This window comes from Mastigoproctus giganteus, chromosome 7, assembly GCF_048544385.1.
Source record: "Mastigoproctus giganteus isolate SK-2022 chromosome 7, ASM4854438v1, whole genome shotgun sequence".
In the NCBI taxonomy this organism is placed as follows: Eukaryota; Metazoa; Arthropoda; class Arachnida; order Uropygi; family Thelyphonidae; genus Mastigoproctus; species Mastigoproctus giganteus.
This window is the reverse complement of record NC_143581.1, coordinates 160,384,464-160,399,112: the sequence shown is the minus strand read 5'-3', so window position 1 is coordinate 160,399,112 and position 14,649 is coordinate 160,384,464. Positions and strand designations below refer to the sequence as shown.

Here is a 14,649-nt window from a genome sequence, read left to right as displayed (position 1 = left end):
GCTGGCTTTAGGAAGGATCACCTTCACATTATGTCACAGCTAATGGAGAATGCAAATGAATATAAAACACCATTATGCCTGGCATTTGTGGATTATGAAAAGGCATTTGACAGCATAAGGCAATGTTTTGAGCACTGGAAAGACAAGGCATAGATACCCCATATATTATGATTTTGAAGAAAATATACGAGAATGCTACCTCCTTATTAGACTAGACAAAGATAGTAATAAATTTAAAATTGAGAAAAGAGTTCGACAAGGGGACACGATTTCTCCAAAGTTGTTTACTGCTGCCCTTGAGGAAGCTTTCAGAAGATTAGATTGGTAGCAGAAAGGAGTCAGTGTGAATGGAGAGTACCTAAACCATTTACGATTTTCAGATGACATTGTTCTCCTAAGCCACGATCCCAAAGAATTGGAGGAAAATCTTAATCAGTTATGCAGAGTTAGTAAGGATTTTGGACTAAAGATGAATGTTAGATGAATGAAAGGGATATAATGTTTGAAAGAGCAGTAATTGAAAAGATGGAGTCATATGCTTATCTGGGACAAGTCATTAGCTGTAATAATGATAAATGGATGGTCAAGAGAAGAATAAATTTTGGATGGATAGCATTCAGGAAATATAGTCACATACTGAGGAGCAATATTCCAATTTGTCTGAAACGTAAAATAATGAGCCAATGTATACTACCCACCATGACATGGAAGTGAAACTTGGGCACTCACCAAAAGGATGGAAGAGAAGTTGAGAACAACACAACGAAGAATGGAATTAATTATATTGGGAATCAGACTGTTAGATAAGAAGCGAAACACGTGGATTAGGCAGCAAACTCAAGTAATAGGACATTCTTATCAAAACTAAAATGGTCTTGTGCAGGACACAGCTTGAAGACATGTTGACAGATGGACTAAGAAAATAACAGAATGATACCCAAGAGAAGCTAAGAGAAAACCTGGAAGAAGACAACGGAGATGGACAGATGAAATTCGTGAGTTTGTTGGTAGTAAATGGATGGCCATTGCACAAAATAGAAGGAACTGGAAAGTTGCTGGAGAGGCCTTCATCCTGTAGTGGATTGACAATGGTGGATGATGATGAACATCAACCTTTTAGGCAGCAAACTCAAGTAAAGGACATTCTTATCAAAACTAAAGAACTGAAATAGTCTTGGGCAGGACACATAGCTCGAAGACATGATGACAGATGGACTAAGAAAATAACAGAATGGTACCCAAGAGGAGCTAAGAGAAAACCTCGAAGACAACAACGGAGATGGACAGATAAAATTTATGAGTTTGTGGGGAGTAAATGGATGGCCATTGCACAAAACAGAAGGAACTGGAAAGTTGCTGGAGAGGCCTTCATCCTGCAGTGGATTGACAATGATGGATGATGATGATGAACATCAACCTTTTAGATGATTTACATTTTTTGGATGGCCTGGTGCATTATCCAATAGTAATAAAACTTAGAAATCTACATTTTTTCCGCTTTAGTTTTCTACTGGCACAAAAAAATTTAGAAACCATTCTTTAAATAAATGTGTAGTTAGCCAAATTATGCTTAAGTTTCTTAGGCATGATTTAGGTCTGGAATTTAATTCCAGGCAACAAAGAAATGATTCCAATACGATTCTTAAGAACAAAGTTTAGTAATACATACCTGGAAAGTGTATGAACGATCAAACAAAAACCAAAATAACCTTACAAAAGTCAAGAATTGTGCATTTCAAAGTCACAATTTTTTATGGTCTCAAACAAGCTCAAGTTCAATAGCACAGAACCTAACAGGAGGATTTCTGGTTTTGTTTTTTTCATAACGACTAGTAAATCAACACCTGGGATTCACAAAAAAATAATGGAAATGTTGAAAAATTGCTCCCAACATAATAAGAGGGTTTTCTCTGCACAAGAGCTCAAAAATACCATGTTATGCGAGGTTTTGCTGCAGTTCTCTGACCGTTTTAGAACAAACCCGTGTTGTAGAAGTACCATATTATACGAGGGCTTGCCTGTAGTTTTAAATTTCAAGAGACATCATTAATAATATTTTAAAAGGAAAGTAGAAATGTAACTTAAATGAAGTTAAATGTAATTTAACAAAAATCAGAAAAGGGTAACTTTTTGTTCTGCATGCAGATATTATTTTTAAATTTCAAGTTGCAGGGAATGAGATTTCAGAAGACATTTGAAACAGTAATCATAAGGATAATGTCCACCCTATAAAATGTAATGCAAAAATAGATTTAGCATTTCAGTGATAATCATATTGTAATATAACCTGAATATTTTTTCACAATTATTAATTGTAGGACAATCTTTCTTGTAGTTGTGCTAATAATGCATGTGTTATTCACAAATATGTTTGCTAATAGTGAAATGGCCAAAAAAAAGTGTGGCTCTGGAAAACAAAGTAGGTATTGTTAGTAAAATTGCACAGAGAGGTAATATGCGATTTTCAGTTACTACAGGTGGCAGGAAACTGCTTCCAAGCTATATTCCATTGTGATAACCTTTAAAAAATAAATAAAAAAGAAAGCATTGTGAAACTGAAAGCAGCTTAGTTTTGTTTATTCTGCCCATTATGGCAGTCTTTAAAAACTTGGGTAGTAAGGATAATTAAACAGGGTATTGAGTACTTTATGATAATAGATTGTCCTTGTCAGCTCATTAATTTGATGAAAACAAACAAATTAATGAGCTGCATGCCTTCATGTAAAAGTCATGCAGCCCTCTGTCGATGCATATTTGATGGATCTTTATTACTGATTAGAAGGAAGTGCTAAAAGGAAAGACAGATTTGAACAGTTTCAACTAATTCATGTCACTGAAGTAGAAAAGATTTTAAAGCATGTTTGTACACATTAACTGTGTTTAGCTAAATGTTTAAGTAGTTTGTTAGAAAAGTAGCATCCTCTGACAGTCTATTAAAAAAAAAAAAAAAAAAAGGTTAGAAGTGGTGAGAAAAGTCATGTACAGTTCAGTGACAAATTGGAAAGAACAAGTGGTCACTAATGGCTTTGAGTCGTGTTCAATTTCAATTCATGATCTATAAAAGAGCGTTAATTAATGAACTCTCCAAAATATGAACTTCTGAATCACAAACGTCACGTTAAAGCAACCCTAAACTGGCTAAGCATGCTGATAACTCTAGGCATGTTACTTTTATTCATGCAGAAAGTACTGCATGAATAAAAACAAGCAAACTGAACAAAGCAGTTTGCTTGTTTCTTTTAAATTTTATGTGAACATTTGAAAATCTTAATGCACCTTTCATTAAATTGTACCTTGTGTGATGAGATCACTTCTTCTAAATATGTCAAAGACTAATGCATAAATTTCTTATGGAAATGTTTTAAATCCACTTCCATTTCAGAAGTAGATTACTGAACTAAACAGATTCAGAACAGTCACCTGATCCAGTCATGGGCATTTATACTGCAACAGTCATTGAGAATTTAGCAGAAGAGCAGATTCTGTTATTTTGTTTGGTGAGAAATATTGCTGAATATGGCTACATGGTGCACAAGTTACTATTGAAAAATGTTCTCATAAATGCCAGGGTAGCATAAATTTCTTCAATTTGCAGTGAATAGGTTTCAATTTTGAAAATTTGAGTGGTCAAGTTTCCCTTACTTCTTGCTGTCATTGAAAAGAAAGAAATGGTCAGTAGATGATTTCTGATGTCAGTTTGGGGAACTGACAAAGGCATAAAGAAGCTTGAAGTATAACAAGTTAACTCAAGTACTACTTGGCATTTTAACTATTCCTCATAACAATGCTAACAACAAGAGATGATTCAGTCAGGTGATAAACAAAAATTTAGTTCAGTTCTGCTCTTTCTGGTGAAGCTTTGGAAAGCTGAAGACAGCCAAGTTTGGATGCCAGGGCCACTGTTATAAACACAAATTTGACAGAATTTCTGACGAGGGCAAAGTGCAGCAGTATCTTTTGTACAGAGCATCTACAGGATCACTTAGATAAACTTCATGTGTAGGCATATTTTAATGCAGCAAAATGCAAGGTCTTGCACATCGGGAATAGTAATACACCAAATACTTATACATGTGTTGGGGTTGAGATAAAAAATAGATTTGGGGGTTATAATGCAGTCAGACATCAAGTTCTCTGAGCAGCGTAGACAGGAATCAAGGAAGCCATAATTTCCTATTGATTTAATTTATCATACTTAGCGATAGGGAGGTAATAACCCTGCTGTATAAAGCAATTGTAAGACCAAACTTGGAATACTGTGTTCAAGTATCAAGACCACACCTGCAAATAGAGATAGCTTGAAAGAATCCAAAGTCAGGTAATGCCGCTGGTGAGATTGGCAAAAAGGTTTTCACATGAAAAAAGACTTCAAATATGTGAACTGTATACAGAGCTTAGAAACTAGTGGATAGTTCACTGAGAGGTGAAAGTGAAATGAATGAGGGTGGAATTTTTGCTATTATGATTCCAGAACTAGGGGCCATAAATTTAAATTACTTGGGAAGAAGTTTTGACTGAATAGCAGAAAGCTTTCTTTTAGCCAGTATGTTAAAAGAAATAATTTACATGTGTGGGTAACTTATTTCCAAGCTGTCAGCTTTGAAGTTAGGGCTGACAGCTTGGGGAAATTCAAAGATCAGTTGGCTGTACACCTACATTCAAAATAGGTATTTTTAAATTATTTTTATGTTATTTTATTTTATTTTTTTGCTGATGCAGCAAAAGTCTAGGACTTTCTTCCACCATATGTATATTACAGTAGAGTGTCAGTTATCCAGAATAATTGTCAGACCTCTTTCCGATAGCAAAATTTTCTGGATAATCGAATGTAAGGTAAAATTAAATAAATTCTGTTATAATATATTAAAGTAAAAGAAAAAGACTTTAAATAGCATCGGGGAAAAAAAGCATTTGTTTAGTTAATAAATAATAATAATAACTTATATATAAAAATTTACATTGTATATTCGGATAGGTATTTTACTGCAAATGTGGAAAAAAATTAATTTTTTAAAATAATGTTCGATCATATATATTTTTTTATCCGCTAAATCTCTCATATTCCTTAATAATATCAATTTGATTATATTGCATTCTTCCTAATTTTCTGCCTATATTGGTGCTTCTTTTTGTTGACATTTTATCATAAAAAACTGAGCTCAATAATAAATCGCAGTTTCGGGCCGATGTTACTGTATTCTTACCGAATATGGACCTAAAGTGAACAAAATATGTCATCGAAAATTGGTTTCACAGAAGCGAATAACTAAATTCTATCGCTCATGGTTTCAAAGAAAACCCCATTAGACCTAATCGAACATTTCACCAGATATACAACATTAAAAAAAAAAAACAGACAAAAATACCCTTGTAGCATAATAAACATTTGTCTCAAATAATACCATTCAGCCTTTCCAAATTATTCCAGATTACTGATGATGATGTTCCGCTGTATTATTTAATTTTCTTTGAGTCTTTAACTTGAGAAATAGATTTTTATTTTAGTACCGTGATTTTTCTTTTTTTTCTCTTTTCTTTTTTTTTTTTTTTTTTTGACATTGCCAACAAATCATTTTGCTTGTTTGATACACAGATACTAAAAAATTTCATCATTGACGAATAAGTTTGTTCTTTTATAAGTTTTTAGTAAATGCAATTTTGATAATTTTTTTAATAATTGTTTTTATTGTACAGGATGCTGAAAATGCAATACTCACAATGAATGGACAGTGGTTAGGAAGTCGAGCTATCAGAACCAACTGGGCTACTCGTAAACCCCCTGCTAACCGAACTCAGAATGACTGTAAGGAGATATGCTTATGTTTGTGAATGTTTTAATTAACTTTTACTTTTAAAAAATTTCCAAAAAAAAAAAAAAACCCCTTTTCCTTTGTGCAATTTATTTATCTACCTTTTTATTTTTGTTTCAACCTAGATCTACTGTCAACAAATTCCAAACCGCTCACATTTGATGAAGTATATAATCAGTCAAGCCCAACAAATTGCACAGTTTATTGTGGTGGCATTACGCAGGGACTAACAGGTAAAATTTCAATTAAAAGCTTAGAAAAATTTATTATTAAAAAAAATTACCTTGTTATTACAAACATTTCTATTTATTGTGGTGGCAGGGACTAACAGGTAAAACATCTATTTTTAAATTTCATTTAAAATCTTAGAAAAATTTATTATTTAAAAAAAAAAATTACCTTGTTATTACAAACAATTGTCTTTTCTTGGGATGTATTCTGTATAGAGCACATAGAATATTTTCAACACAATCTGGTGTTAGGATCTACTGTTAAACCATAGTTAAAACTGAAATTATTCATCAAATATGAATAAAATGGAAACTTGGTGAGTGTATTTATTTTTGATATAGCAAGCACAAAACAGTTCCACTAGTCTTTGGTGAAATGATGCACCCCTAACTTAGATGTTGTGGAGTAAATTGACTGTGATTGCCTTACAAGAATCTCAAGTAAAATTAAGCAGAGTAAGGCGGGGGGTGCTATTCAACCACTTGCCAGTAAAAAGTTCCTTTGACATTATAACATAGTCTGTGTTATATAGTCCTTTTGGATTGTTTTTCTGTAGTGGGATCTGTGAATTCTGGGGGTAAATGGATTGATCTGAGTTGGACTGTTTCCTAGTTCTGCCATGTCATATCTTATTTTATTTTTTTCTCATTCTACTGACATTTTTCTTTCTACCCTAGTGGGTCAGATACAGATGGGTAGAAAAGTAAGATTATTTAATTCGGAATAAGAAATGATTGTTTTCCATAATTTTGTTGAAGAAACTTGAGAGGCAGTTTCTGCAAAGAATTTCTTTTCTCTAGAGAAGTTCAGCTCAAGGTTATATTCTTAACCCTTTTTCATGTGAGCCTATGGAGATCAGTTCTTAGAATACATGTGTATAGTAGTAGTAGTCAGTTTTCCTGATAGAAATGGACTTTTGAAGTTTGTAATATTGAAAAGTTTGTGCAGAAATGTTTTTAAAATTGATTTGTTCTTAATTTGACTTAACTATCCAACATTAGGGCGAAATTTCTGTGTTTTTTTATTTTTATTATTTTTTAATTATCGCAATAATGGGGAGGGGGGGGGTCATGAAATAATAAGAGTCCAGTTCTGATGTAGTTGGGGAATACCTTTATGCTTATATTTTCTAATTTGCGGATAAGACGGACAGTGGTTGTTGCTGTTGTTATTAGCAACTAAGGCCATATTGCTCCGGGAATATGCGATGGTCATTCCCTGACCTTTGCTCATCCTCCGTATTTGGTGGTCACGGGCTCGAATCCCTGTCTAATCAAGAAGCGTGTGCTACGCACTACTGCTCCTGGCCACGGACAGTGGTTGGTCCATACCTACCTAGTTCTAATATAGTTGGGGAATTCCTCTTCAGGTCTGAAGGCAGTCAGCAGCACGGTCTGATGATGGGTATCGGCAAAATACCTGAAACGTCATACTGTTGTATATATTAGTTTAGGCTATGCTTAATGAAATATATATTATTTCTTTAAGCATAGCCTTAATGTTACATTTTTTTGATACAATAATATCCTTTACATACATACATTTATGCATCACCTCATTTAATTTCATGGAGTTTCTAAATCAGAAATACAAAGAATTTGTACACAAATGGATATCTGAAACAAACTTCTAAATGTGCACTTATGTTCACACTGCAGGAGTCCATGTGTAAATATGGTACATACACATGCAATCTATAGTACCACATTTGTAAAATGTATGTATTTGTTTGCACATACACTTTTCAATGAAACATTTACCTATTTTCTCTGCGGTTTCACATATCACATCAATTTGCAATTGATGTGAAATGTTGTGTCTGTTATTATAATCATCTTTGTCTTAAAATAAATAAACACCATTTCTTACATGGTATGAATAAACATTTCCATTCATTAATCTTAATCTTTAAGCGCAACTTGAGAGTAGTATCAGAAAGCTCTAGTCCCACAAAAGGGTGTTGAATTGTCATTGAAACAGAATGTATCATGCAAAAATGATAGGTCGAACAGGACTAGGGTTTGCCTGTCAGAGGCAAAAATGAATGTAGAACAGTAGTTAGAGGACAAAAATTGATATTGTTGTCCACATTGGCACTATGATATTAAGAATTGGCAAACTGGGGTTTTATGTAATGATTACATGGCAATTATCAGAAAAGGCTTGCAAGTTAGTGCTGAAGTGAAAAAGTCTGGAATTTGCTCAGACATGATGGGAGGATTCTCTACATATTGAACTTGTTAACAGAAGGATTACTTTTATAGAAATAGGATATGCTAAAATAGAAGGGTGGAAAAATAGTTGCTGATGCCATTGAGGCAGTTTTCTGACCTAATATCATCAGCAGTCAGGTCAAAAGAAGTGCTGGTTTGGGACAGGAGATAGGCAAACTGATTGTGATGTCAGATGTAAACAGAGGTGTCATTGATTCTAGCAGTGCTTATATTCAGGTTTTTTGAGTAGACTTAAAGCAGGGTAGAGGTGGATTACAAAGCCTTGTTTCTTGTGGGATAAGAATTTATATAAGCTGTCTGAGAGTTAAGGAACAGGCATATATACCCAAGTTAGCTTTGGATTAGTAAAAATGAACTGGTCTGTGATGCTGATGAAGGCTCAAGTCAGGATCGGCTGACATATGATTGTTCACACATATGGTGATCGGTTTTTGAGTGTCTTAGAAACAAATGGGTCGGCACAAAGATCGTGCTGACCTTGAATGTGGGTTGATTGTTGGAGCAAGTTATGCAAGTGTCAGTATCTCAACAGTGGGCTCGTCTGGTGCTGGTGAAGGCTCAGAGTTTCGATTGGCTGATATAAGATTGTAGCACACACATACATGGTGATCAGTTTTTGAGTGTCTCAGAAGAAGAATAGGTTGGTGTCAATCTCTCTGACTTGAAATGTGGAATGATTTGGGGGCAACTGCAAGACATGCATGCAGTTGCTGTATCTTGACAACAACCAGCACGGTTAAGTAAGTATTCTGTGCCGCCATGAGTCAACCGTGACTAGCTCAAAAGTGGTCAAAGAACAGGTAAAAGTGGCCAAAAATCACATCTAGGACATCTACATGTAATAAACATTTCTGGTGAATGTCGTGTCTCCTGTACAGTTAGGGAGTAGAGTAGTATAGTTAGGAAATAGAAAGACCAATATCCACATACTGTAGCAGACAACAGCTGTCAGATAGCCATTCTCACTCTGAGATACCAGAAGCTGCACCTTGTATAGACTCTTCAGCACCATTGTGGAAATCTATCACCTGGTGTGATGAATCATATTTTCAGCTCTCTCTTGATGATGGGCAAATCTACATTTGGAGAAAGCAACATGAGGCTATTGGTCCTGTAGGCAATGGTGTTATGATATGGGGACTGTTTTCATGGCATTCCATGGGTCCTCTGATCAGATCCCATTGAATTTAATCAACAGCTCAACTGGAATGCTTACCTGTCTGTCATTATACAACCCTGCACAGTCATAGTGCAGGTATGTATAATGTACCTATCAGCCATGCCACAAGGGCCCAGAAGATTGCTAAGTGAATTCTCTGTCCTCCCACGGCTGCCCAATTTCCCACTATCAACTAGTTGAGCATGCTTGTGCCTATTGGAAAGGGACATTCATTGCTACAATAGTCCACCTGACGATGTGCAGGCATTACTGAACACATCATGCAATGCATGGGTAGCATTACCACAGAACACCCTGCAACATCTTGGTTCCTTGACAAGACATGTATGGGCTGTATTACTGGGGAAAGTTGGCTGCATGGGGTGTTAGGTAATTATTACTAATGCAATACAAACTCAGTATGTTTTATAGAGGGTTTCATGGCCTATGATCAGATATGTGAAGAGTAGTGTATTTTTTACCTTTGCAGCAATATTTCTTGCCATTGATTTCTTTTGATTTGATGAGTAATATTGGTACTATTGGCTCTCTTTGGCTTTCACTAATAATTGAATGCTGCATGTTCAAAAGGAACATGATACACTTTGTTTAAAATGGATGCCCTTGCTTTGATTTTGGGAATGACAGGGGAGTTTATCAAGTAAAAGTTCAAAGTAGTGAGTGGAAGATTGTTCCACTAATCAACCACCACTGGCAAAAGGCAAACTTCTGCACTCTTCCTTCCTCAATTTGAATTTATGCCCCCTCATTTGTGTAGGCTAGGCAAGAGGAAGACTGCATTAGCATTGAGCTTGCTCGATCCATTCAAAGCCTTAAACACCTCAATCAGAGATCACCTTGCAAGTTCTGAGTCTCTAGACGCTGAAATTTGCAGAACTGAAACTTTTCTTGGTGAGGCCACTCTTTCTTTCTCTTCTACGATCTTGTTGCCCTTCTCTACACGTGTTCCAGCAGATTTATATCTTTCCTGAAATCAGGCCTCCAGACTTGTTTGCAATACAATAGGATGATCACCTCCTTATCCCTCTAGCAAAATTACTATATCAATAACAAAACCACATAACTGTTCCTGGCAACCTATCTGCACTACTTAAAACAATTTAACATCTGACTGTCCAGACAGTCAGATATGAAACCTTGATACTCCTTGATCTTTTTCATTTTTCACTTCTCCATATTGTAATACCTCACAGTTGGTACGTTAATCTAGGATTACTGCCATTTCTCAGCCCATCTGTTTAATTTTTCTAGATCTTGTTGCAGTAGCTTACTCTAATTACTTGCCCACCTTGCCAACTTTTGTATTATCTGCAAACTTAGATATCAACCTTATGTACCTTCATCAGTATCAATAAATACAGAAAACAACAATGGACCAATGTCAGATATGTATGTTCATTTAATTAAAGAACATGACACACACAAAGTCGCTACAAACACTATATGCACAAGTGAGATATGGAATACTGTAATGAAATGAGTTTCTGAGCATTTATTATGATTTTTTATATAATTGAATATATCATGGAAGGGGAAACACGTTTCACTATAATAATGTGAAAACCACCCACAGCAATCGGTGCTATAACAAATGCAAGAAGATCAAGTTTACTACCCGTTTATAATTGATTACACTAACGGAAAAGACCAATAAACCGGAAACTGCAAATTGTTTTAAGGTAGTGACCTCCAGAAATGTCCTTTATAAAAATACCATGAAGTCGATAACTATGGAGTCAACAGCAGGGATTCACAAAAAGGGATGGAAACGTTGAAATTTACATCTAAGATAATAGCAGGGTTTCCTAGCTCAAAAGCTCAAAAATACTGTGTTGTGCGAGATTTTCTGCAATTCTCAAACCGTGTTAGAATGAAACCTTGTTATATAAGTACCGTGTTATGTTGGGGGGGGGGGCTACCTGTAGTTTAAAATTAAATTAAGCAACAATCCGGACCATAAAGAAAAATGAACAGAAAATTAGAATTGCTGTTGCTTCAATATCTTTCATTCCCACAAATATGACAGCTCATCCCCAAGCAACAGTAATTGAGAAGTGGAAAAAGTAATTAGTTTGAATTGAAGATAGCAGTAAAAAATGGATCCCATCAGACAGCAATGTAATAAAACAGAAAGCACTAAAAGATTTATAATTCTTTAAAAGAAAATGGAAAATCTTTTGTTAACCTGTAGTTTGTTGCTAGTAAAAGTTGGTTTCAGTGATTTAAAAATTGCTTCTCATTACATAACATAAGAATTCAAGGGGAAAGTGCATCAGCTGATAATGAGCTGCCAAGAAGTATGTAGAGGAATTTCAAAACTTTATTGAAGCACACGGATACACAACAGCAAGTTTTCAGTCCCAATGAGACAGGTCTTTGGTTGAAAAAAAAATGCTCAACAGAATGTTTATTTCAAAAAAAAGGGGGGAAACACCAGGTTAAATGGCATCAAAAGATCATAGCGTTACTTATGTGCTGTAATGCATCGGGAGATTACATGTGCTAGTTTTGATCCTCTAATCCTCTTGCAGTGAAAGTGTAAGTAAAAATGCATTACTGATGTATAGGAAAGGAAATAAAGCTTGGGTGACTGCCAATTTATTTAAAGAATGGTTTCACACAGTTTTCCATAGCTAGCACAATTGTTTTATGCTAGCTGTGGAAAATCTAGATTTCAAAGTTTTATTGCTATTGGATAATGCATCAGGCCATCCAAACCTTGAAGTAATGTTCCTACCACCTAATCCAACTTCTTTAATTTAGCCATTAGATCAAGGCATTATGTCTACCTTTAAAACTCATTACATTAAAAAATAATTATGGTGGATTTTGTGGGGGAAAAATTATTTCAAATCCATTGAAATGATAGAGGAGGCATGGAAACATTTTTCAATTGTGGACTGTATCAGAATCATAGCTTTATCTCTCAAACAAGTAAAAGTGTCAACATTAAATTTGTGTTGGAAAAACATATGGCCATAGTCAGTTCATTCAGGAAATATGGTTGAACCAGCAGAAAACAGAATCGGTGCAATAGTAGAACTTGTTTAGTCAGTAGGAGGGGAAGGTTTTGATGATATGACTACTGAAGATGTTCAAGAATTACTGGTAGAAAAAGAGGCTGGTGAAGCAAATTTGGTGGAAATGGCATTGGAAGTGAACCAAACCAATTCAGAGGATGGGAGTGCAGATGAAAATTCTGAAGTTCCAAATTTTACACTAAAAAGGCATGTGGGAAGGCATAAACTTTGTTATGCGGCTGCTGCTTCTTCTTTGGTCCTTAGCTGACGGCTGGAGGAGGCGGTTGGCCATGCAACCAGTACACTGCTGTAGGTGCCGCAGGGTTTCAGACTTGCTCTGTGATGTTCTTCCATGCTTTACGATCCATGGCGTCAGTCCTTAGCATTTTAGCATTAGCATTTTAACATTAGTAGAGGCATTTGATGCAAGAAAGCAAGCTTATGCGGCATCAGCCAAAAAAAAAAAAAACCCACTTCCACTTCACCCCTCTGTTCGTTCAAAATACCTGTCCAGCTGAGCCTTAAACTTATTTAGGCTATCAACCTCCACCACAAGGGATGGAAGTCTGTTCCACCAACCAACCACCCGCTGGCTAAAGGCAAATTTCCGCACGTCTATCCTACATCTGTCTTTCCTCAATTTGAATTTATGCCCTCTCAGGTGATTTTTTGGAGCTAGAGGAAGAATCCCATCAGCATTGAGCATGCTTAAACCATTCAAAGCTTTATACACCTCTATCAGATCACCTCGCTGGTGCCTAGTCTCCAGACACTGTAATTTGCAAAACTTAAGCCTTTCTTCGTAAGAGCACCCCTTTGTTCCATTCACTAATCTTGTTGCCCTTCTCTGTACTCGTTCCAGCAGCTCTACATCCTTCTTGAAATGAGGCCTCCAGACCTGTATACAGTACTCTAGGTGTGGACTGACCATTGCCTTATACAATGGAATAATCACCTCCTTATCCCTGCTGGAAGAATTCCTGTATATCATTGACAATACTCCATGAGCTACTCTTGCAGCCCGTCTGCACTGCTCAGAGAACTTCATATCTGCCTGCACAACCACCCCCAAGTCCCTTTCATTCTCTACCACTGTCAGTGTAGTACCACAGAGTTGATACCTTGCTCCGGGGTTGCTGTTTCCCATGTGTAGTACTTTACATTTGTCAATGATAAACTTCATTTGCCACCTCTCAGCCCATCTGCTCAACCTTTCCAGATCCTGTTGCAGCAGCATAGTGTCAGTAGTGTCCTTGACAACCCTGCCAACCTTTGTATCGTCTGCAAACTTGGACATTAAGCTTGATATACCATCATCAATATCATTTATAAATACAGAAAACAATAATGGACCCAACACTGAGCCCTGAGGGACTCCACTAATAACATTAGTCCACGATGAGCAGTGTCCATTGATTACCACTCTCTGTCTTCTCCCCCTCAACCACCCCTTTATCCATAGCAGCAATTTGCCTCCAATGTCACACTGCTCCAATTTGTGTAGCAGTCTTCCATGTGCAACAGTATCAAAAGCCTTTCTAAGATCCAAGTATATAATATCAAAGTTATTCCCTGCATCCAGTTCTTTTGTGACTGCATCATAGTATCCAATCAAGTTGGTCAGGCAAGACTTCCCCTTAACAAAACCATGCTGTGTCTGAGCTATAACTGAAGTCTTGTCTAAATGATCCTGCAGTGCTTCTTTAACCAGTGCCTCCATTAATTTTCCTGGAACAGAAGTTAAGCTCACCGGTCTATAATTACTTGTGTCAGCCTTTGATCCTCCTTTGTGAGTTGGGATCACATTTGCACATTTCCAGTCTATGGGTACCTCCCCTGAGTCCAAGGAAGCTCTCATAATTATGACTAAGGGTTTGCTTACTTCCTTTGCTGCCTCCTTTAATATAACTGGATAGATCCCATCCACCCCGGGTGCCTTTCTTGTGTTTATCTTCAACAGTTTCTCCTCCACTTTACTCCCAGTTATTTCAAGATTCTCTAGCTTACTGTTAGAGTTGAATACACCTCTGGCATTCCCCTTGCTGAATAACTCCTCATGTGTGAATGTCGATGCAAAATATTCATTTAGTTTGTTAGCTACCTGAGCAGGATCATCAACAGTTGACCCATCAATATCAAGTGGACCAATCTGATTCATCCCCTTCCTTCTAGAG

At 36.2% G+C, this 14,649-nt stretch overlaps 1 protein-coding gene across 3 annotated transcripts in view; it reads left to right on the top strand.

The window, feature by feature from the left end:
• The window catches only part of LOC150083290 (nucleolysin TIAR-like), a 261,413-nt gene that overhangs the window by 192,981 nt on the left and 53,783 nt on the right, over positions 1-14,649 (top strand). For all 3 annotated transcript variants that reach the window (XM_090377152.1, XM_090377153.1, XM_090377154.1), the window contains exons 8-9: positions 5,695-5,803; positions 5,936-6,043. In XM_090377152.1, the coding sequence (XP_090233278.1) occupies positions 5,695-5,803; positions 5,936-6,043 (217 nt within the window). The remainder of the gene's footprint in view (positions 1-5,694; positions 5,804-5,935; positions 6,044-14,649) is intronic.